Source organism: Rhinatrema bivittatum, chromosome 12, assembly GCF_901001135.1.
Source record: "Rhinatrema bivittatum chromosome 12, aRhiBiv1.1, whole genome shotgun sequence".
NCBI classification, from domain to species: domain Eukaryota; kingdom Metazoa; phylum Chordata; class Amphibia; order Gymnophiona; family Rhinatrematidae; genus Rhinatrema; species Rhinatrema bivittatum.
This window is the reverse complement of record NC_042626.1, coordinates 46,125,345-46,150,447: the sequence shown is the minus strand read 5'-3', so window position 1 is coordinate 46,150,447 and position 25,103 is coordinate 46,125,345. Positions and strand designations below refer to the sequence as shown.

General features: G+C 43.7%; 2 protein-coding genes across 5 annotated transcripts in view; one reads left to right on the top strand and one right to left on the bottom strand.

The window, feature by feature from the left end:
* Positions 1 to 3,436: 3,436 nt before the first annotated feature.
* On the bottom strand, positions 3,437 to 18,469 carry RDM1 (RAD52 motif containing 1). 2 transcript variants are annotated; one of them, XM_029574119.1, is made up of 7 exons: positions 18,286 to 18,468; positions 12,407 to 12,586; positions 12,106 to 12,228; positions 10,881 to 11,046; positions 9,755 to 9,853; positions 4,444 to 4,532; positions 3,437 to 3,837 (listed from the first exon to the last, which is right to left on the bottom strand). In XM_029574119.1, exons 1-7 carry the CDS (start codon positions 18,388 to 18,390, stop codon positions 3,760 to 3,762), a joined length of 840 nt encoding a protein of 279 aa, XP_029429979.1. In that variant the 5' UTR covers positions 18,391 to 18,468; the 3' UTR covers positions 3,437 to 3,759. The 2 variants fall into 2 exon arrangements, 1 of the variants encoding a protein (XP_029429979.1); XR_003852272.1 differs by lacking the exons at positions 3,437 to 3,837; positions 10,881 to 11,046 and having other exon boundaries at positions 18,286 to 18,469.
* A 222-nt stretch (positions 18,470 to 18,691) lies between these two features.
* The window catches only part of LOC115074498, a 172,150-nt gene continuing 165,738 nt past the window's right edge, over positions 18,692 to 25,103 (top strand). For 2 of the 3 annotated variants that reach the window (XM_029573993.1, XM_029573994.1), the window contains exons 1-2: positions 18,692 to 19,064; positions 22,091 to 22,162. In XM_029573993.1, the coding sequence (XP_029429853.1) occupies positions 18,814 to 19,064; positions 22,091 to 22,162 (323 nt within the window). In that variant the 5' untranslated portion in view covers positions 18,692 to 18,813. Of the gene's footprint in view, positions 19,065 to 22,090; positions 22,174 to 25,103 lie in introns of those variants that run through there. The other variant, XM_029573995.1, reaches the window with a different exon arrangement.

Sequence of the window (25,103 nt, the reverse complement as noted above, 5' to 3'; positions counted from 1 at the left end):
AGCCCATTCCCAGTTAGCAATGATTCTGAATTTAAAGAAAGCTGGTCAAGTAAGGCCAGAGGACAAGAAATGTAATATTTCAATTTTTTTTAAGGAAAAAAAAAGGCAGCTGCTAAATTTAATATTGAACTGCACCCATTATGTTTAGAATAGTGTACAATGGGAAGAAACTAGTCTATGAACAATGAATAATTTTTGCTGCCTTCAAAGTACAAAAGCATGACTGAAGCCATATTCTACCTTTGCTGAGAGACAGAGAAAGGAGAAAAAAAACAGTTGAAGAAATGAAAGTCCCTACAATAGGACAGTTTCTGCACCCTTGTCACTTTAGGGGGAGAGAGTGGCACATTAGCCACTTTCAATCCAGACCCATATGAGAAGTGCAGAGAAGAGAAAGATGGGGGTCAAGGATGTAGAAATAAGACACGAGACTGTAGGTGACCACAACAATATTCACGTAGTAGTTTCTCTTTAAATTTATATAAGGAAAAGACCTAAGTGACTGAGGATTCTCAACCCTTTGGAAATTCTCCAAATAGATTCATAGGAAATAAAGTTTATTCTCACCAATAGCTATTTCAGAGATACAGGCAGCTATTAAATCAGTGGATACAAAGAAATAACCAGGTCCTCAGGAACCACATTCTCTTTTCAGATATTAGTCCAGTTCTAGCCAAACTTCATAACACAATAAGTGGAGAACAGCTTTCCCTATAATCAAATCATTAACATGATAAAAAAAAAAAAGTGATAGCACAGGCAGAACACTGGTGGCCCAAAGCCTTACTTAACAGATTTATGAAATATTTGCAACAATTGTTACATGTTAGGATGTATAGATTATCCAGCCTTGTGGACAAAAGGCTAGAAATATTGGCCATGTTTTAATTAGTACTAGGGAAACCTTGAGCAATATAAAGAGGCCACTGGCTGGCTATATGATCTGGGGAAGATTTGTTCACTCTAGGAAAAGCTTTTTATTGTATTACTAAAATATATTCCAACTCAGTTTTTGAATTTGACAAAGACTCTTCAACAGAAAGCTAATCACTTATGATCATGTAGCATGTGTTTTTTAGTGTATATACAAGATACAGCTTTTAAAAAGAGCCATGCTTCAATAGCTTTAGTGAATTTATAAGATATTTTAAAGCAGGGGTGGTCAACTGCTGCTTGAGAGCCACAAACAGGCCAGTTTTTCAGGATATTGACAATGAATGCAAATCTCATACATATGCATTGTCAATATCCCAAAAACCTGGCCTCTTTATGGCTCTTGAGCACCAGCCACTTCTACTCAAGTTAAATATTCTTTTGACATACATGAGCCATGCACAACCTTTTGGAAAGGGCTAATAAAATTGTAGTGGAAAATGGAACAAACATTCAAAGGATCTCAACATTGTAGGTATAAAATCCATTGGTTTGAGATGGAGACTGGGAATTTTCCCAAGAAAAAGAAAAAAAAAAAAAAAAGAATTCCTCTTACCTCCAGAGAAGCTCAACCTCCATAAAATTTGTTTTTTCCAGTTAGCATGAGGAAATTTGTTACATTTAGTAAGGAAAAGAATTACTTCCATGTGCAGAAAAAAAAAAAAGATTCTTTAAATGTTTGTTTCTTGAAGGAAAAGCCCATAAACAGTTTTGGCCAGGCAGCCTTAGGAAAGCCAGTGCTTATCCCTAGGAGTGAGATACAAGAAAGATCAACTACCGAGGATCTGATGGGTACATGTGACCCGGACTGACCACTGTCAGACAGAATGCTGGGCTCGATGGACCTTGGTCTGACCCAGCATGGCAGTTATGTTCTAAGAGGTGCTGGTGTTATAGAAACCATGGAGCATTTCCAGTCAAGCAAGGGACCACATTCCAGCTATTAAGAGTTCTTAGTTTAAAAAAAAAAAAATGCAAGCTTAAGATCACATGGTATACATATGGACTATTAAGCTTAAACAAAACAAATCTCGTGTCAGCATTGCTTAACAAACATGCTCTATCACAGTTTATAGTATATGGAGTACAAGATGTTTCGTGTCCCCTAAAATACATGAAACAGAACAAAATGTAACAAAGCAAATAGATACTAAAGTAATTTAAATCAGGGAGACAGTTACTGCAAAAATTGGTGTCATTAAGTTGCTTAAATTATTTATATCTGATTTTGTCTAACAGAATTTATGTAAAGAATTAAAATGTACATTTTTACCTGTATTTCTATTTGAAACAAAATAGCAACAATTTCACACCACACACACACACTGCCCCAGCACAGGCAGCAGCACTGCCAGCCTCTCCCATGCCCACTGCCCCAGCACAGGACAGGCATGGCAAGCAGCAGCTGCTCAAGCCTCCCTCAGCTAATTCCTGCCAATGCTTCTCACCTCTGCTCTGGAGAGGGTAATTTGGGCTGTGGCCTCTGCTGAGAATATCAGCAGCAGCACCACCGTGCTAAACTCTGATGGCGATTTTAATGTGGAAACTTGTCTCTGGGGAACTCTGCTGTGATGCCATCACCTCGACAAGCCCGCTTAGATATTACTAGAAAAAGAGCTTTTTCAGTCATAGGTCCCATTTTATGGAATTCATTACCAGATTCCATCAGATCCATACCCAACTCCAAACAATTCAAAAAATCTTTAAAAACACATCCATTTCAAATTGCATTTCATATACCACCCACCCACCAAATAATACATCATATTCCCAGTTTTGGCACCTGATCCCGATTCTTTTCACTTGCTTTTTGATTTGTTTAAATTACCTATTTTTAATTTTATTTTATGTTAATGAATAATTTTTGTAATTTTTTATATCTTCTATAACTAAGTTATCTTTAAGTAACCTTTACTTTAGTCTTTTATTAGTTTTTATCCCTTTTATTTGATATTTGTAAACCGTTTTGATTAAACACTGTTTGTAAAGACGGTATAGAAATATTTTTAAATAAATAAATAAATAAATCTCGAATAAAACCCACTAAGCTTTTCTTTAAACTCACTATAACGAGTAACAACTGCATACACACAGCAAGAGACCTTTTATAACTAGATTGTTCATTTCACCTAATTTCCATCCTTTACCACTACCATTTCCCTCATTAAACCTACTTCCCCCTGCACTAGGTGCTTGCTTTTCCCATTATGCCGCTCCCTAAGGCAGCAAGCAGTCCCTAACCTTATTACACCTTTAGTTAGCTACGCTTACCCTTAAACCTCTCCTGAAATTTTCTTTTGCTTAATATAAAATGTAAGTGCTAATGTATATGAATTCTACTTTAAAATGATTATAATCCACATTGAGATCAGCTTGGTTAAGGCAAAAATTATAAGACTATTAGCTGGGTTAATTGCTAACAGAAAGATAGGCGAGAAACTGTTCTTCAGACACTCAAAGGAGAGGGGAGGCTCCACTCTCAAACAAGAAGCAGAGTGAAAAATATTTCTCTCCATTCTATGATGGACAGCCAGAGTTTATTTACCCACTTTATACACAGTCTGAAATAACTTGGAAGAAACTGAAGTTAGGACAGAGATGAACACAAACTGGCTACCTAAGTCATGGAGAAGGCTGAAGCTTCAGAAGTTATTTTTGCTGAACAGTAGCAGGAGAAAAATTAGAGACTGAAGCCAGTAAAAAAAACAAAGTGGGTCAGAGCCGAAGGTCACAGTATATTGGGTAGAAATGTTATATAATGTGGCAGAATAGAAGCATTTAAAGAACAAAGATGAAAAGTCCTAACCGCTATGTTCCTTCCTCAAGCTAGTCATGAAAACTGAGATCAGACAAAGGTTCTTCCTCCCTGTCATGGTTACACGACATCCAGGACAAATCATTCACCTGTTGAGAGAAGGCCTCATGTCAATTTAGTGTAGAGCTGATGGATGAATCAATTATTTAAATTAAAAAAAAAAAAACTTTAACCAAGGTTAAACAATTACTGCTCCAAATTCCGGTCCTCCAAAGCCACGAACAGGTCTGGTTTTCAGGATATCCACAATGAATATGCATGAGGTATACTTGCATACAATGATGACTGCGTGGCAGAAAAAGGTCCATTTATTCTGCTGCTGCTGCTCTTCTCAATGTCATCCTGCCAGTTCGCCCACATTGGTCAACACTAGCAATACAATGACTTATGGCTGCTATGCACACCAATATAGATAATTTATCCCCATCCCCAGACTTAAAGCTTTATTCAAAGATGTTTTCCACAAGCACAGCATGGGGGGGAAGCCCTTCTTGATCAATTTGTGTAATACAATATAATTTTTATGCCCTTCAATTTTTTTTAAACAAAAAGAAATACAGAAAAATCATTCTGAAGATGAAGACATTTCACTTTGTTTTGAGCAGGACCCTAGGAGGTATTATTGGTTTGTAGGCTTGTTCCCTCCAATGTGCTACTGCATTCAGCTGATATACAACAGGAAATGTGTCCCTCACCTGAATTAGGCCCTGCAGGTCTTCCTCTGATAAACAATCCACAGTATCTTCCTGAGTAGGCATGTAGTGAACTGCTACCTTCCCATTGTCTAAAAATAAGGAAACATATGGGCATCAGCCGCCTTTTCCCTCCCCTCGCATGCCAACTGCATTTAAAGACCAAGCAAGCATTTGTCTGGATGTAGAGTTAGCAAAACTTAGGGAACATACAGTTATAATTCTTATTTATTGTAATGCTACATTAGGATTCTCACAGAAAATGTTCTTGTAATCTAAGATGCCAAGGTATAGAACAAGGTAATACTGAATACAGCCACTTCTGGAGTGGAAGGGAGACTTGCAGAAGGCAAACAAGAGAAAAATCAACACATGGGAACTTCATTTAAATCTATCACCCTTAATATGCACTGTCAATTTAACTGTTAGATCACCTGGGAGAAATTAAAGTTCATTTTGTAGTAATTTCATTCATCTGTATCAGGTTTTGAAAGGTTGAAACCACAAGCCTGGGAGTTGTGTGTAGGACTGGAGGCAGCAGAGCTCCTGAAATGAAGTTTGCTATTGCCTGAGACTACACAGAGCGTTGGCAACACAGTGTAAGGATTCAAATGATAAAAAAAAACCACACACCACATTTCCTTTTATTTATGGCTGCATTTGTTTTTTAAAAAGGTGCCATTTACTGGGTACATGGAAAGGAGCAATGGATGGCCGGCACCATCCAGTGCTACCATGTGACAGGAGCTGACCAATGGCACCGGTAGCCCCTGTGACATAGGTCAAAAGCTATCTGCGCCATTTTGATGCGAGGCAGGCCCGACTGCACAGAGGGAGAAATTGCTCGCGGGACGTTAGTAAGTCTTGGGAGGGATTGGGATGGTGGGGGGGTTGTATTATAGTAAATTTTAATGCTTGGGGTGGGTTTTTTTTTTTTTTTTATTAAAAAAAAAAAGTGCCCCTCCCCCCGTACAAACCCGAAAAACGGATTTTCCCCGAAGTTTGGGGAAAATTTGTTTCGGGGTTCGGGGCCCCCGACGATTTAGGAAATTTAGTTGAAATTGCCTAATTCGTGGTAAACGAATGCACATCTCTAACATATAATACTGTACCATCCAGAGACAGAACACCTTTGGTGAGACACCAGGAGTCAAACACCTTCCAAAACATACACATACAAAGACATGGAGAATGCCTGGCCTGCAACAACGTGATCCTGACTGTCATTACAACCTCTCCTTTTCAGCCTTTTCTCAAAAGCCAGACTGCGAGACAAAAGTGAGCCACCTGATTAAAAATATTGGACCCTGGCAGAGTAGATTTGATAGATGACAGAACCTTAGAGGCTCATCTATTGCCATGTTCATCAGATTTGCGAATCATGGACAAGGCCACCCCGGAGTCACCAGAATCACCTTGCCTGGATGTTTTTCTATCCACCGTAGTACCTTGACCACTAAAGGCCACATGGGAAACATACAGAAGGACTCCCCAGGGCCACAGAAGCACCAGAACATAGACTCACAGCCTCATGCTCTCTTCTGCTTACAAAAAAAAAAAAAAAATGAGGCCTGTGTGTTCAGCCTAATCATCAGGTCAAGATGGGAATCCCATTTCTAGCGAATGATACCCATAACACCAACAACTCCCACTGCCCAGGGTCCAGTGTCTCTTTCAGCCTAGAAAAGTCACCTGAACAAAGTGAGAGGCAGCTATTTGCTTCAAGTGCTATTCCGCCCAGCAAAACACCTGGACTTTGAGCTACTGCTAGACTCTTGGTGACCCCAGCTGGTTGATGTACACCACAGATGTAGAGTTGACTAACAAAACTGACCAGACACCCGTGTAACCACAGCAAAAAGGCAAGTAATGTCTGACCGCTCATCTCTGATAGACCAACTAGCTTCTTTCTTTGACCTGCGCCAATCCCGACACTGCTCCCCACCCAAAAGGCTGGCATCAGTGATGACCAACACCCAACCCGGAACCTCCAGTTCCACACCATGTTCTAGGCTGGCATGCAGCAGTCACAACAAGAGTCTCTCCCTGCAGCAGGAGCAGAAGATGAAACTCCTCAGATAAAAGGATTCCACCTGGATAAGAGAGCCCTCTGGAGAGGCCACATGTGAGCAAACACCCAGGGAACCAAACGCCAACGTTAAAGCCATTGAGCCCAGAACATTTAATAGTCCCATGCTCTGGCGACCTCCATTGCCAGCAAGTGAGCCACTTGCTCCTGCAACTGAGATTCTTCCATCTGTCAGGATTACCTTCCCTGCCTGTGTCTCGCAGTGAGTCCCTAGATATTCTAGGTTCTGAGAGGGAGTGAAATGGCTCTTTGCTAAATTCACTACCCAGCCTAAGGGACCCTAACCTCTGCACCAACTGCAGACAGAGGTCCGCTGATTTGGCCCGAATTAGCCAGTCATCTAGACACAGGTACACCAGCACTCCTTCCCTTTGCAAGGCCACTGCCACCATCACCTTGGTGAATGGTCATGGCACTGTTACCAAACCAAATGGAAGTGCTGCCACTGAATCATAAAGCAGAGAAACCTCTGGTGCTCCTGTCTGATGGCTATATAAAGATACATCTCCGTTAGATCTAGAGACACCAGGAACTCCTTTTCTCACTGCCGCGATAACGGAGCTCAGAGTCTTCATGCAAAAATGGGGAACAAAGAGCTGTATTCAACCTTTTCAAGTCCAGAATGTTCCCTCTTTCTTTGGCATCACTAAGTACCTTCCGGGCCACAGTTTGTCTTGCGGAACTGGAACTATGGCTACCAACTGCCTCAGATGGTCCACAGTACCTTGGACTGCTATGCACTTGGTGAGCAGACTGCAAGGGGACACCAGAAAAGCATCTTGAATGGAGAGCACAAATTCTAATGCATAGCAACCTCTTACCACACTCAGGACCCACTGGTCTGTGGACTTGATCCACTCCTCGAAAAAAAAAAAAAAAAAAGTGTCAGACCCCCCACCCCCGAAACCAAAGAATGAGCCGGCCTTGCTTCATTGCAAGGATTTTGCTGCACCTGCATGGCCTTCTGCCACCCTGAAAGGACTGACCCTACAATGGAGATATTCCCATGGACTGCCTCTGAGTCCCAGTGGACCCCTTGGCCTGGCAAAATCTGTCTCAAAATCTAGGGCATGCCAAAAAGCCACCTCTTCCTTTAGCTTATCTTCTGGCAACTTATGAACCTTTGACTCCCCCCAGATGTTTCATAATCTGTTTGTGGTACTCCCCAAACTTGCCCTTAAAAAGCAATGCCAACTGAGCTTTGGACACACATCCACTGACCTATTTTTTTTTTTTAACCACAGCAATCTTCTGGCCAACACCATGATCCTGGAGGATCCTGATAAGATCAGGAAAGGCATTTCTTCCGTAAGCCACCACAGCCTCTAGGCATTCATCCTTGTCTGCCACTGCCCTGATGTAGTCTGCATCTCCTGCAATTGCTGGACCAAACTCAAAACAGGCCCTTTGCATAAGACTGCTACACACCGCCACTCTAATAGCCAAGACCGAAACTTCAAATTCTTTTGAGATTGAGCTCCAGCTTACGATCCTCCACATCCCTCAGTGCTGCTGAGCCAGCTACCAGAATGGTAGTCTTCTTGGTGAACAGTGAGACTGATGCATCCACCTTTGGAAGAGCTAAAAGCTCCCAAGATCTCCTCTGATAATGGATAAAGCTTGAACATACTCTTGACTCTCAAACCGAATTCCAGAGTGTCCCGCTCATGATCTGCTGGTGCCTTTACAGACTTGTAAAAAGGGAAAGCCTTTGCCAGGCCATGCAACCCATAAACAAGGTCGGCGTCCTCTAAGTCTGAATCCTCCTGCAGCACTGATTCCTAACTCCTGATCTACCATTGGAATCAAGGCCAAAGCTGCTCCTTGCGGAAAAGCCTCACAACCTTGGGATATATAGTCACCCTCTGCCACAGGCGCTTCCTCAGGATCTACATCTCTGGTATCCGTATCTGGCTAGCCATCCGGTAAAGGACCTGCCCCAGGAGGCCCCTGCGATTATATCAGTGTCTCCCTGAGGATCTCTGGGCACTGCAAACAGTCTTAAAAGATCTGTGCACTCCCTTCGTACACCTCCTTTTGGACAGGCCGCCCCCTTCCATCGCAGACCAGGACCCAGATTTTCCCCCCAAACTGGCCTTTCGCTCCACGACCTCCTTTTTGGCCAGATATGTTTTGTGCATTAAAAAGGACAAAACTTGTGGAGAAAAACCTGGGAATCCTCATCTCCCCCCCCCCCCCAGGGGAAAATGACAAACACCTCCACCGGCTGATACTCCCTCTAGACCCCACAAGTACTGCGCAGGGGAGAACAGTGGAGATTATCTCCCTGCTACACGTGCTGTAACAGACAATGCCCACTGCTACTGCATCAATTTCTCCCCCCCCCCCCCCGCTGAAGGCTTGGAGCCTTGGATGCCATGGCAGATCGGAGACCAGGAGAGAGACTCCCGACAAGCCTTCTCCTCCACACCCAAAGCACAGGCCCTGCCTGTTTAATCTGCTCCGTGATCCCCTGCAGGTGCAGCAAGCCATGCCACATGGTGGTCCCAAAATGCACCGGAGACCAAGAGAACCTGATCGTAGTTAAAACACCCCTGTTGGGGAATACAATCCCCTGCCTCTGATTCACCTGATGAGCTGCCAGCACAGGGAAAAAAATTGCAGAGAGTTTTCAAATATTTATTTTTCTTAACTTTAATAGCTGACAGAAAAAGATACTTTTCTTGCTCCAGGCACCAGAAGCAGAGTCCGGACCACCGCTACCTCGTGGGGGTTGAGGGACTGGAGCACCAGATATCTGGAGGTGCTGTGGGGTGGATGAGTTAATAGAAGGGTCACCAACCACCCTGCTCGTCCACCTCAAAACCAGGTGTGATGGTCCCACCAGCTCCTCACAACCCCCTGGGAGGATATAGAGTCAAATCTTATTTCTTCATTTTTTTTTTCCCAGATCTCTCCAGACTGCAGGTTTTGCACCATCTACCACCTGCTGGTCACAGAAAAATACCAAGGTGCTGCAGGTGGCTCACTAGGTTAAGAACAGCATCAGTGAAGCTGTCTCCATCTGCTGGCAGGGATGAAAAACCCAGGAGTCTGGACTGATATGGGTATGAACAGGGAAATTCAGTTTTATTTCTATTTTTCAGGGAACACGTCATGAAAACCATCCAAGCACCCCACACCACAGCCCCTACCAATATCAGTGTTCTGTGGCTCCTTCAGGAAGAAGCCCCAACACCCACAATGCCCCTTAGATGATCTTACCTAAAACCACTAGAATTATTTTCTGAAAAGCATCAGAAAGGGATTTCTGAACTGCATGCTTCTGAATTTTCTTTGTCTTCAGGATAAGCTCCAGAGGATCTAAAAACCAAACAAGGATGTTTAACACAGTAGAAGATCAAACACCCAGATAATAAATGTGTTATTACCTTTCATAGCAATAGCTAAGCCTATATACAAGAAAAGCTAGGAACAATGCAGCATGGAGTAGCAAGCTTCGAATCAGGTAAACCAAGATTCAGATCCCACTACTGCTCCTTGTGACCTTGGGTAAGTCACTTCTCCCTCCATTACATCAGGTACAGATTGTGAGAAATAACCACAGTACCTGAATGCAACCCACTTTGAAGTGCCTGAAAAGGCAGGATATAAATAAAGCCTCTGCCTACTGATTGATAGGAGTTTTAATTTGGCATCAAGGAGCAGAGCTTTCATTGAACTGATACTGCAGAAAATGCTGGATAATGTCTCCCTCACATTAGATATATATTGAGAGAATGGGGCCTGGTATATCAAACTTCAATAATCTCTTCAAGGTTATCCATATTCCTAGAGACCAAACACAAAGTGATGCCTTTTGCCGACAGGCTGGTGCCTTTACTACCCATCTCTAATGAGGGATGGTAATAAAGGACGTTTTTGTCTTAAGTTCTACAAAACAATGTCAAGTTGCATTGATGAAGAGAGCAGAATCAATGAGAGACATTCCAGCTCCTCAAGGATTTGCAGCAGGACGACAACATTTTAATCAAGAACAAAACATGTTTCCTTTCTTGGACCCTATTATATCTATCCACTCCCTTGCCGCTGCTACCAAGGTGTTCCTTTCTGCAGATTGCTGTCTGTGCCTAGGGAGAAAATGCCCCACTCATATGCAGTGTGGGGGAAGCAGGAGGTAAGATAGAAACTCTTTACCCTATTCCACCTATTGCTGGTTTTTATGAGCTGTGCACGATCACTCAAAGGCATTTTACACAGCAGTGAGCCAGTTTCTAGGCTGTCTGTTATGGCCTATTTATAGACTGGACAAATCTGCTTCAACATGGGTGAAAGATAGGATGATGTGGTTAGTGAGGACAGACATTGCAGGAGCAAGAAATACATCTACCTCCGGGATTTTCTAATTTCTCTTCTGCTATACCAACTCCTCGGCTGCAAAGGCCATGACCATGAAGTGTAATCTCCACAATGCAGAGGTACTTCAGGATGCTTTCTTGTGTCAGCGTCTTGCCTTCGTCGTTTTCCTGCTCTTCCAGACCAGAAATATTCTGCAGCTATGGGAGACGATAAGGGGACACTGAGGCTGCTGCCACACCCTTGAAGGAAAGCTTGACATTGGGCATACTCAAGGAATATCAATGCCTCTTGCTGCATTTTTTGTTTGTGCTGGTATTCAACACAGCATTAAGAGCAACTAAGAAAAATAAAATCATACCCTGAGATTTCTCCTGATAGCTCAAAGCTCTGACCTGTGCACTGTGGTGCCTAGTGCAAGCTGGCAGTTCAGCTTGTATAATCGTAGAGCAGAAACTTGGCTGGATAATGGCCTTCTTGCTTTCTTGATAGGAAAAGTAGGATTGTATAAACCAGAGTATCAGGAAGAGAAAAAGCCTGTCCTGAGATCCAAGCTAGCTGCTAGTACAAAGTACTCTTTACTGACATGTCAATCACAATCTCTTGTTAAACTAGTCTATCAAAATAGAAAAGGTTTTACCAATATAATGGACAGTCTTGCTAAGCACTACCAGACATCCAACCTTCACTGCTTTTTCCAATAATCATTGGTTCAAACCTCTTGTAATTCTATTTTGAAAAAATAGAAATAAAATTTGTAAACATCTTAGTGTTCTTGCAACAAAGTCATCTCAATGGTCCTAACAGGCTGTATTTTGAAGATCATATCTGTAGGGGATTGTTCATGTTTCTTCAACAGAAAGGCACTTTTTCCATATTCAGCGTGAGCAAGCACTATTAAGATAAGTATGTTTACAAATTATTTGCATTATTTTGAAAAATCAAGAAGTTACAAGAGGTTTGAACCAATGATGGTCGAATGACTGGTAATGCTTAGTATGACTGTCCATTATAAACAGTAAAAAACTTGTTTTGACAGACTAGTTGCTAGTACAAATTGACTCACAGCCATGGAAGAAATCCCAACATTGTACATGACTGATTCATGTTACTCGTAAAATTCACCATTCTGGGTTTGTGTTGGCCTGGGACACGTTGGTGAGGATTGCATCTGGTACATTGATGGCAAAGCTTTATGTAGATGGAGTTCTTAAACCAATCCACACTACCCTAACCCCTTTATAAATAAGATATCCTACCGCAACTATTCTGTTTGACCATCCATTGAAGCCCAGATAGTGATTGGCCAGATCCTGGCACTTGACACTGTTCAGTGTATGAGCTTTCTGATGAAACCCCTTCTGTCTTGTGCAGAGACAAACCTGCACATGGATAAGCAGAAAAGTTACAGCAGAATGTGCACAGTAAGTATTTGCAGTACAGCATAATGCATAATGGGACAATAAGTTTCAGTTCTACAACTTTACAAGAAGGTAAGACTGACCGAACAGCCCAAGGGTTAAGAGGCTTAGGAGCTTGTGCAGTCTCCTCTCATTGTACCTTTAGAGGAGACTCCTGGAACAGTCTTTGCTTGTTGCATGTCTGCTGGGCCCGAATGGCATCTCTGGAGGAGAAGAACTTAATAAGAGCATAATATCCAGGCTCAGCAACGGAAGCATTCCTGCAAACTCGCACAGAGTACAGAACACCAAACTCCGAAAATACTTTCCACAAGTGATGCTAGGGGGAAAAAAAGAAAACCTTTGATATAAAATCACATCACACCCACTCTCAAAGAACTCCACTGGCTACCCATCACACAAAGAATCCAATATAAAACCCTCACCCTCATGCACAAAAAAACAAACAACAAAATGAACTGGCTAAACAACGCAATACAGCCATACCCCACACAAAGAATTCTCAGATCCACCAACACTGGCCTTCTAGCCGTCCCCAATCTCAAATCTGCACACCTCAACACAACCCGCAAATGAGCCACAACAATAGTGGGCCCTACCCTTTGGAACTCCCTCCCCACCTGCCTCAGAAATGAACCTTCATTGCAAGTCTTCAAAAAACACCTCAAAACATGGCTGTTCTTAAAAGCCTTCCCACCTGACCCTTAACCTGCCTGAACGCAACACACCTCATCCCCTACACAGGCATCGCTCCCCCCTTTCATCCCTCCCTGACACTCCCTTCCCCCATCCACCCCTCTCTTCCCTCCCTTCCTCCTCCTCCCAACCCTCCCTCTATCCTTAATCCTAAATTATTTTTATCAACAAGTCATTATGTACATATGTTATATACTATAATCTATTGTTCCATGTACTTCTGTTATAATTCTGTTATAATTTGTTATAATTGTTACCATGTTATAATGTAAAATAGGGCCGACCTAGCCCTATTCTTTTAGTTATCTGGAAACCGATGTGATATCTCGATCGAATGTCGGTATATAAAATAAATAAATAAAATCATAACAAAATAGATACTACTCTAATTTATTAATATTTTAGTTTTTTTAAACAGATTTTATCCTCCAGGTTTAGCATTTGTCTAAAGGGTGGTGGTGGTAAATGCAAAAACAGTACCGATTTCCAGAAAGCCTGGGATAAGTAGAGAATATCTAATTGCAAAGAAGTAAAAGGAAAGAAAGATTAACTGCAGTCTCTAGCATTGTACCAGGAAAGAAAGTGTGGGCAGACTAGACAGACCCTCTGGTCCTTGTCTGCTGTAAGATTATATGCTATGGTTTCGTGTCCTCAGAGAGGTCAGGTGGCAGAGCTTTAAACCCATGTTGAACAGGTTCTCAGTCAAAATGCCAAGGACCACACTCAGCTCATAGTTCAGACCATTAAAAAAAACAAATTCATCTTGTAACATGCTAGATGGCAGAAAAAGATCACCTGATCCATCCAGTTATGCCTGTCCACCGTGCCAAGGATACATTCTAGCTTCCAGCCCTACAACACACCTGTCCACAGGATATCACGCTTTATTCAAGACAGTTTTTAATCTTCCTCCATGGTAGTCTACTTTCCTGAGTAGCTAAACATCCAAAACCCCCTCTTTTTCTTTGTATCCCTATACTCATTTCCACTCACAAGGTCCCACAATAATCTGAACCACCAGTGCAGCAGTTACACAAACATCCAACCTCAGGTCAGTTTGGCCTTGCCAATCACCACCACCATCGCACAGACCCACATGAGGAGCGCATAGCCTGCCAGACAGATCCAATATTTATGGGCTCTGGGAAGGGCTGAGCCCTGGGCATGGGAGCTCATGCTAGGTCCAAGAACTGACTAGGAATCCAGCAGATTGCAAAGCAGGGAGAGGAGCAGGTAGTGAGCCAGAATGTCAGGCCAGGAACAACAGGAATCAAGCCCAACTGAAGCAGGTTCATGTAATCAGCTGGAGTTGCAGGTCAGGAACTGGAATCTAAAAGCTGACGGAAAAAAGTTCAGAAACAGAGAGCAGATAAAAGCCGGAGTAGTACTAGATCCAGAGCTTGGTTGCAAGCTGGACCTGCAATCAACAGGCAGGTTACAAAGCTGGAACAGGTTCTAGAAGCAGTCTGAAACTGCAGGTCATGAACAAGACACAAACAGTAACAGAACTAGTAAACATTGGAACTGCAGGAAGGACCTGAGACAAGAATGGCAAGAGAAAGATTAGAACCAAAGTTCACACACAAAAGGTCTGGAGAGACAGGATTCAGCATGTAAAGTCTGGTAGCAAGAGGCCAAGTCAGCTTTTGGGTTTCTGTGAACAGTTTCCTGTTCTCCTGCAACCCTTTTTTGCCTGAGCTCCAGTCAGTCCCCAATACCTAGATGTGTGGCTTTGGGGGCTACCTGAAGCAATCTCTGCTGCTTCCCTTTGCTTCAGGTCCCCAGCTGGTGCAAGGGTTAAGACTTCTGCTGTGCTGAATCCCAGTTCCCAACCTGGATTTTGTCTTAACACCCAGCTAACAGGCTGATGCAATATTGGTGCACATAAAGACGGCAGGCCACCTCTCCTGGGCGCCTGACTTGATATTTAAATTAGCTGCCGCAGTAAAAAGAAAGCACTAGAGGAAATTGTGCATCCTTAACGCCTCCTTGGCACCAGGCATCCAGGAAAGGTGGCTGTCAGTATGGGTTAGGAAACAGATATACAATACAAGCATCCATTTCCTCCAGCTACCAGCATAATACACACAGCCTGGACCATACATGTTGTGGATGTATATTGGGCATCCCAACATTTTTTTTTTCTTTATTCCCATGTTGTACACCCAGGGGCATAACGTCCACTGTGCACAGTGGTGCACAGGCACCACCAAGTTTAGAAAGATGTGTGCTGTTCACCACCAATTTTAGACACCCAGAGCTGCCGGGAGATCCCAACCCACCCGGCAGCCAAAGTGAAAAGTCCTGCGGTTACTGAAAGATCGCACCAGACTCATCAGCTGAAGTGGAGGAAACCCTAGGGATCTCATCCCAACTGGAGGGGCGGGAGCCGGCGTGTGCATCTGTGAGCCTGTGCGAGCAAGAGAATGAACATGTGTATATGAGAGAAGAAAGTTTGTGCAGCTCCCTTCCCCTCCCACTAATCCATGACAATCTCAGGGCAACCGGATGTCAAAAGTTCCCAGGTATGGAGAGAGTGATTTTTATTCTTAATGAATTTAATCAGGTGTTAATTGATCCATGACATTTTACTGGTATTTGGGAAGTGTAAAAAAATATATTTGCATTTGTAATTATTGGATGTTCTGTTCAGTTTTGAAATAGTATGGTTTTATAATTATATATGATGCTTTAGATGTTTTGATTTTATTGCTTGATGTTTTCTGAGGAATGGTGATTTTGTTTTTCCATTGGTGCAGTTTTAGGTACTACTTGTGATTTACAGTTCAATTTTTGTCTGCATGCTTCATTTTATGGACTTTTTATTCTGTATTTATTGAGGGTCTAACTGGATTCTGAATGGATAAGGGAGAGATTATGCTAGTGTGTAGTTTCTGCGTAGGAATATAGCAGCTTGGTCTGTTCTCTTTTCCTGATAAATGGTGTATGTGTGTTTTAAGGCCTGGTGTAATTTGCAGTGCTACCTTTTCATAGGTAGGGTTGTAAGTGCTGGCAGTATTATTTTGGAATGGGAGGTTTATCGTATTTAATTGTATTTTAATTTGCTCATGGCTTTCTGAAGACCAAGCCCACACCTAATATGCGTTACAATAGTCCTAATACCATATTTCCAAGTGTCTTTTTGGCTAACATTAGGTTTTCTGGTTGACACCACAGCAGTGCATGTAAATATATACATGTGATATTTTTACTTCAACTGTACTTTGAGTGTCCTTTTTCATGTAAAATCTTGTATTATAAATACATAATTTTAAATTGTATGTGGTGAGAACCGAGTTGGAGGGAGGCCTGGGCAAAGCTGTAAGATTTACTTAGGATGCCCAATATCCTTGCACTGGCCCCGATTAGAAAAAAAATACAAATTAAACAAAAAAAAAAAAACCAGAATGAGGGGCAGCACGGTAATTGTTCACATAGGGCAGCAAAAAAGCTGGTACTGGCCCTGCACAGTAGTGCTCTGTAGTGATGCACTGGAGGGGCTCCCATCTCTCCCCAGTGAGAAGAGACCCTGCATAAGTGGGAGGGATGGGTTGAACAGAGTGAATGGCAGGGAGAGTGTTGAGAGGGAAGGGGTGAGAGAGAGAAAAGGGAAGAAGCCAATGTGTGGGTACCTGAGAGAGGGAAGGAATGGGAGGGAGGTGTGAGTGACAAGAGGGAATGGAAGGGTTGAGTCAGAGGGAGGTGGTGACAGAGGGAAGGGGGAGTGAGAGTGCAAGAGAGGACTAAGTAGAAGAGTTTTGTGAGAGGAGAAAGTTTGTGTGTAGATGCTCCCTTCAATCTCTTCTCTACTAATCCATGATAATCTCAGGGTGACTGAAAACCAGAAGTTCCCAGGTGTTACTTCAAGAAGTCTCTGGCAGTGAAAGGTGTTTGTAAGCACCATTAATGAAGGGATACCAGAATCTGAATTTTCTTTTGTATGGTGAGTTAGAGTGCACATCCCTTTTGGGTACCTTAGCAGGGGGCAGCAGAGGGGGCATATCTTATCCCTTGCCTCAGGCAGCAGATTTCCATGAGCTGTTCCTAACTACTGGCATCCGTTACTAGAGATGTGAATCGGAACCAGAATCGGATCAGATATCAATTCCGATTCACATCTCTATAGATGTGAATCGGAACCAGAATCGGATCCGATATCTGTTCCGATTCACATCTCTATCCGTTACCAATAAAGTAAAGCTCTGCTCTGGGATGCCAACAACCTAAACTACATCCCACAGACTGACATCAGCCTCAAAGACTGGCTCAATATCACCCCTGTTAGCATGTCAAAGGAGATATTTTGAGTCTGGCCTTCACTGATATCAGGCTGGGGAGGAAGCTCAGAGAATTGATCACATGTCAGCAGCAAGTTTTCTGATGCAAACAACTTCAGTAGTTACCCTATGCCCCTGGGTCCACTTCTTTCCTACCTCCATTTTGTGTACTCTCCCACTTAGCCAACTCAAACTCAACTCCCCATGCAGTGATCACCCGACAGGCACTAGCTACTGCCCCTCCCTGCTGCTGACTTCTTAGTTATCTAGGCAGGAGAAACTGCTTGCAACTCTATAGCATGGGCGCGGGGATTCACAGTATGCGCAGTACTGTCCCTCTGCCCCACCTTCCACCTCTTGCGCGCGTGTGTGTGCGCGCGTGGGGGGGAAGCTAGAACATACAGTACTGCATACTCTGAATCCCCTCGTCCTTAACGGGAATTGGGACTTTGAGGTGACAAGAAATGGTTGGGGGCAGGGGATGTTAGCCACCGTGACAACGAAAAAGAACATTTCTTCTAACTATTCCTGGTTGGTGGTGCCTTGCATACTTTTTTTGGGTTGGTGGTGCACACTGTGGTCACTTCGCCCATTCTGCATCAGTTTTGCAGCACAGTGAACTGAAATGCCTTCCTGACGAAAATACAGACGGCGCAATTTAAGGCTATTGCCTTATTTTTTCCCTCTAATGCTGCAGACATCTCGTCCACTAAAAGCTATTTTCCTCCAAACATTAGAAACACAAAACGATGGTGGAGAGATAGCATCTAGTCTGCTCATTACATTCCGTTGTTTCGAATATTGCAGACCCTGTCAGGCATTCCACTCACTTCCCTCCCCATTACCAAGGATGCTCCTTGCTTGCACCATTTTGACTTCTATGCTTTTATCTCCACCAGCTGCCCTGGGAGGCTGCTTTATGCAGTCTGTGAAGAAATGTTCTTCACACGGCTCTCCCCACGCCTGGGGCGGGAATCTCCACTCTCACAGCGCCTAAAGCCGCCGCACCACGGAGCTGAGGTCCATCAGTGCATGCACTACTCACAGAAATTTCTTCTTCAGAGGCGGTGGCCAAAATGTTCCAAACGAAAACGGTTTTATTGCTTCCCACAGGGACCCGGAATTCCACGACCTCTGCCGGTGAATCCATAAGAACCGCCAAACGCCCACTTCTACTTCTTCCGTCGCTGCCAGGCGAGGCTGCTATTACGTTCCAAGCCTCTTTCTGACTTAAAACCCCGCCCACAACCTTAAACCTAATTGGCCACGGTTTCGGCCCCGCCTCCTTTTGGGCGGTCTCTCCACGGCTGTCGCCGAGGCGGGAGAAACGAACCTTTGGAAGCGCAAGAAGACGTCTGGAACGTCAAGAGCGGCGGCATCGGGTTTGCCATAGCAACAGCGGAACGGCAGGGAAAGCGGCATTTTATGAAGAGCGCCTGGCGGGGGCCACCGCCATCGCCGCTTCTCTCGACGCCGCTGCGCTCTCGCCTTACCTTGTGCCGCTGCCTTTCCCATGGTCTGAAGTGTCTTCTTCTGGCGGGGGTGGGGGGAGGGCCCCCTGGAGCGCTGCGGAATGACTGCGGGGCCCCTGCTGCGGCCTAGCCCCCCGCCCCCGCTGCTGGCCCTGCTGCTGCTGCTGGGCCTGCCCTCTACCTCCGGCCAGAAGCATGACCGGGCCCCCAATGTCTCGGAGCTCACCGTTCTGACCTGCGGCACAGCCTGCCTTTGCCTGGAGCATCTGCTGGCCTGCACTGGGGACCGCACAAACGTCCCGGTGCGACAGGTGCCCGTCGTCTGGGAGTTCAATGGCACCTTCTTCACCTTGTGAGTCCGAATTCTTTTATTCGTGGCCGTCTGCGCACCTCTTACCTACCGCGGGTGGTTTGCTGAAACAAGGGGCTTCGGGCGGCACCTTGCTAAATTAGTATATGACAGTGTTTCTCAATGCTCTCCATGAGGCATACCTAGCCAGCTGGATTTTCAGCATATCCATAATGACTTTGCATGAGATAAACTTTCATACAATGGAGACCTAGAGTATGCAAATCTATCTCTTTCATATTTATTGTAGTAATTGTGAAAACCAAACTGGCTAGCTGTGCTTCCAGGAGAAGGTTGGGAAACACGGGTGTATGAAATATATTTCATGGTGTGATAGCTTAGGTATGTATAGATGCAACTTCTTTAGGTTTATTTATTTATTTATTATTTTTATATACCGACATTCAATCTCAATTGGGATATCACATCGGTTTACATTCAGGTACTGTAGGTATTTCTCTATCCCCAGAGGGCTTACAATCTAAGTTTTTGTACCTGAGGCAATTGAGGGTAAAGTGACTTGCCCAAGGTCACAAGGAGCGACAGCAGGACTCAAACCCTGCTCTCCTGGTTCATAGTCCACTGCTCTAACCACTAGGCTTGGGAAGCAGGGTTTTTGCCTTTGTGTTTGAGAAAGTTATGAGCAATTCATTTGCCAGATATTTCACTAAAAGAGGGCAGAGTGTAAAAAATTGTAAAATGCAAGTTTTTTGTTCCTTGATTTATACTTCAAAACCTGACGTGTGGTGTCCTTGTGCTAACAGGAGAGATGTGGATTAGAAGCCATGGTGGAACTGCTGCCTTATGAGGAAAGGCTAAAGAAGTTAGGGCTGTTCAGTTTGGAGAAGAGACAATTGAGGGGGGATATGATAGCACTCTACAAAATCATGAAAGGACTTGAACAAGTTAATGTAAATCGGTTATTTACTCTGACAGATAATAGACCAGAGGGCACTCCCTTAAATTAGCAAGTAACTCATTTAAAATAAAAGAAAATTCTTTTTTACTCAGCACCTTGTTAAGCTCTGGACTTCATTCTAGAGGATGTGGTTACAGCAGTTAATGTAACTGGGTTTAAAAAAGGTTTGGATAAGTTCCTAGAAGAAAAATCCATAAACTGCTAGTACTGTAATTATTAAGCAATAGTAGCTTGTGATTTATCTAATGTTTGGGTACTTGCCAGTGGATTTGCCACTGTTGGAAACAGGATACTGGGCTTGATGGACCCTTTGTCTGACCCATGCATGTTTCAAGTTGAGTGGCATGCAACATGGCGTAATGGTAAATAGAATTCAATTCAAAGAATAGGTGGTTATCAGTAAAATGCCTCAGAAATTAATCCTAGGTTCACTTGTGTTCAATATTTTCATAAGTAATGCTGTAAAGGGGTTAATATGGAAATCTTTTTTTTTTTTTACACTAATATGTGAATTTAAGAGCCCTGCGTAAGCCAAAACTGGGAGATAAGTGCACAAGTTGGGCTGGTGCACACTGAGCGGATGTTAAAAGCCGCCTGGACACGTGCATTCTTGCCGCTTCATGCAGAAACGAAAAATTTAAAAAAGGAGCATGGGCGGGGCATGGGTGTTCCTGGATTTTAACTTGAACTTAGCGTGTAAATACTTATGTGCACAGGTGCACACTGGGATCTCCTGCCTTGTAACTTTACTTCTGCTATCTCTTTAAAATAAAGATCAACAAATCTGTGGGGTTTTAAGGTCTGAGCTAACAGGGGAGAAGGGAGGCAATTATACTAGTGCATTTGGAAGTCCTATCCCTTACTCGGGTGCACTGGGAAAACTGGTAATGGCATCAGCACGCAAGTCTTTTAAAATCCCCCCCCCCCCCCCCACTTACATGGCAGAAGCGGCATTTGCATGCATAGGTGCATGTCCACTTAAAATTGCACGCACATGTGCACGAGGTCAGGCTGTTTTGTAACATACGTGCTTATATTATAAAATGACCATGTCCTTGGGTGCAGACCAACGAAACACTTACACGTTTGCGCCTGTTTATAAGTTACCAGCGTCTGATGGAGTGGAAAAATGAGGAAAAGTCTAAGAAATCTTAGAAGTGTTCAAGTTTGTCAATTAAGATTTAATACCAGAATGTATTTAATACCAGAATATATTTGTGCACGCAGTGTGCACAAATTCAAAAGCAGTACATGATGAGGATTGGTGCAAATATGTAACTCTTCCCCAAACAAGAGAGGGCTTTTTGGTTAAACATTCAATGTTACAAAACAGTGAAACAAAGTAGTGACAAGAACCAGAGCTGGGCCCTCATCTGGAATATGACTGAAATTCAGAGTCTACAGGATATTGATAGATTTGAGGCAGTCAAGAGAATGATTGCTAAAATAATGCAGTCTGCACCATACTTGCTGTGAGATGAGATTTAAAGACCCAAATTTGTATACATATAAAGGGGTAAATCACCATATAAAAATATGACTCTCAAGATGGTGCCAATCACAAAGTGATACCAATCACTCCACCAATATTGATGACTTTATAGAAAGAATATTAAACAATCTTTATTTCTTATTTAAACATTTTCAATATGTTTAAATAATAAGCCATGTATAAGGGGAAACCCTCAGACAGTGGTCCCACTGAAAAAGAATTAAATCTTTTCAGTGGGACCACTGTCTGAGGTTTTTCCCTTATACATGGCTTATTATTTAAACAAATTGAAAATGTTTAAAAAATCTTTATAGAAAGAATATTAAAGAAAAAATAAAGTCATCAATTTTGGGGAGGGGGGAAACATCTTTGCGCTCAAGAGGTCAAATTTATAAGCAATTGGATAAGTTGTCAAAACAATATTTAAAAAATTTATTATAATTGGAAGAAAAATATAAAAATTGGTGAATGGCATTAGATGTGGTGATACATCTAAATTGTCCCACCTTCAGGAGACTAGATCTTTTGAATTTTGTCCTCTTAGATTTTAAGATTTATTGTTTCAAGCCTGTTGCACCAAATTATGATTTAAAAAGAGCTAAATATATTTTTTCACAGAAACTTTACTGGAAATCACATTTCTACTATTGATAGGCGGATATGGCACTTGTATTCTTGGGCTGAGTCTTTGTGAGTATATTGTAAGCATTTCAGCTGCAGTTTTAAAGATTTATTTTTATATTTTGCATATTTGATAGTTTGAATATTTAGTCATACTAAGTATAGGATAAAGAATTTAAATATTCTCATGATTAAGTAAAAGAAAAGTTGACTGGAATCTCCAGATTCTGCTATTCAGACTTACATCCATACAAAGTGTGATAAGAGGGGGATAAGAAAGAAAAAAGGTAGTTGCATAACATGTGAAAGAAAAGTAAATCTTAAAATTGCTTGATCACTGGGCAAGTGACTAGAACTGACAGCTTTTTTGTACTTGCTGTCATCAGCAGTAATACCACTGATACCGAGACAGCAGACAACAAATCTTAAACAGTATGTAGACATTTTTAGTTGAATTGGTTGGTAACTGCAACTATTACTTGCTGAGATTTTCTCTGGAGCATCCCTTACCCCAACTTTTATCAAATTGCAATGGTGTACATGTAGCATCCATTTCTTATATCCTTTACTAGAAAAGAGTATTAGAGGAGTCTTTTTTTTGGTGGAAAGATTTATTTCAGGGCTCCACTTTGGAAAATCAAGGTAGCTAGTGTGTAATCATACAAGGCTGGTGTTCCAAGGAAAAAAGTCTTTACTTAGCATAAACTTCTTCAACTGAAATAATTTCACAGACTGTATATTTAGAATGGGTGGCATCTATTCACTCCTGGTCATCCACAACTTGCACAAATTGTATTTGGATCAGGTCTATCCCCAGCCAAGAAATATCTTTGCAACTTGTTAAAGATTGGTACCACACTGTTGACCAGAAATATACGATTTTAGGGCCAGGGAAATATTATTTAGGACCTTTATGCCTCCCACTGCCCCTAATCATCTGTTCCCCAGGTTGACAACTTATTTGCAATTTCCTGTGTCGGCCTTGTCCAAAACACCCCAGTTCCTGGAGAATCTTCCTCTAAATTACTCTTGGACTGGAGGCTGTATCTAAGATTCCTCTCCTTATCCTTAATTGGTATACCAGACACATTCCTGTGAATCTGACTGAGTTAGTAAAATCCCTCTTTCACCAGCTAGATTTGTAGCAGACTATTATTTGGTTCCTCTAGAATGCTTCTGGAGACCATTGGGAGATGCCTCTTCTCCAAATACAAGGGTTTCCTCCTCCTCTTTTCTGGTAGAACGTACTCTCCTTTCCTGGACAGGAAAAATCCTACTCCCTATTAATCCTAGTATTCCCTCTCTCAGAGGGGCCTGATGCAATACAGTGCGTTTAGCCTAGCACACTGTTTGCTGCGTGTTGGACGTGTTTTTTAGACACGCTAGAATAACTCCCAATGCAATAATGGGATTAGTGCGTCCAAACCAGCATCTAGCTAATAGTGCTCATCACATGTAAAAGCCATGTAGATGAGGCTATTAACTATTACCCCCAATGCAAAAAATCACCGTGTGCCCAGCTCACACATTTTAACAAGCAAAATTGAATGCCAGCTGGAGCTGGCTTTGTCTTCACCCACTTCAAGCCGCCACAAAAAAGCCAAAAAAACTGTTTTTCTGTGGTTCCTCCCGATACTAAGTAGGAGGAACGACAGGAAGCAGCATGAAAAAAAATCTTGGCGGCAGGTTAGGAAAATGGACACTCAATTTACAAGAAGAGAGTAAGGGGCTAGGAGAGTATTAAGGACCCCTTTTTCCGGTCTTCGAGCCTCAGCACGCCAAATCCAATGTTGTTTCCCACCTCCGTGGAGGGCTTGGGGATTGTGGCATTCTGGGGAGTTGAACAGCCTTTTAGGCTAAGCCTTGTTCTCAGGCTTTTCTATGGCACTGCGTGGTAGGCCCCGGCGGTGTTCACGCGTTTTTGTTCTGCACATGTCTGCTGCATACCTGGACCTGCAGTTGGTTCGCACCTGCGTGTCCAGGTGAGGCATCCGCCTGGGCTGCATACTTGGATGTCCAGGTTTGTGCATCCAGTTTTTGGACGTCCAGGTTGGGCATCCTTATTTTGGACAGACGGAGATTTAGACCCTCTGATGTCAGACACTGTTGAGAGTTTTGATAGTTGACACATAATAAAGAAGCCTGAGTGCCTTGCGGCGTGTGCTGCTTATCATATTAGGACTTCACAGCCTGATGTACCCTCTAACCCAGGGGTCGGGAACCCATGGCTCGCGAGCCAGATATGGCTCTTTTGAGGGCTGCATCTGGCTCGCAGACACGTGTCGCCATACTTCGCGGTTCCCCGCTGACCCAGCTGCTCCCCGGTCCTCCGCCGCCCGGGCTTAAAATGCTGTCAGCCCGGGCGGAACGCGGCAGGACAGCTGGAGTCAACGGCACCGGCGTGCTCTCTTCTCCTCCCCCCCCCCCCCCCCCCCGCGGCCCGGAAGAGGAAGTGGAGAGCATCGGGTGCCTGCGCGGGAAGAAGAGACCACACTAGCGTGGTCTCTTCTTCCGCGCAGGCACCCGATGCTCACCACTTCCTCTTCCGGGCCGCGGGGGGGGGAGGAGAAGAGAGCACGCCGACTGGAGTCATCCGGGTGCCTGCGCGGGAGTCATCGGGTGTCAGCCGGGTGCCAGCGCTGGAGTCATCGGGTGCCTGCGCGGGTCTTCCCGCGCAGGCACCCGATGCTCTCCACTTCCTCTTCCGGGCCGCGGGAAGAAGAGAGCACGCCGGTGCTCTCTTCTTCCCGCGGCCCGGAAGAGGAAGTGGAGAGCATCGGGTGCCTGCGCGGGAAGACCCGCGCAGGCACGCTAGTGTCCGACGGGAAGAAGACTGCAGCGCGGCTCAGAGGAAAATGAAAATCTTCAACCGCGGCCGATGGGACTCCGCCTTCGCCTCCGCGAGGGCTGAAAATGAAGGAGGTTAGCGTTGGGAGGTGGCTGCTGCTGCCGCGAGTTCCCGGGGGGGGGGGGGAGAGAGAGTGAATGAGCGAGCAAGCATGTGTGTTTG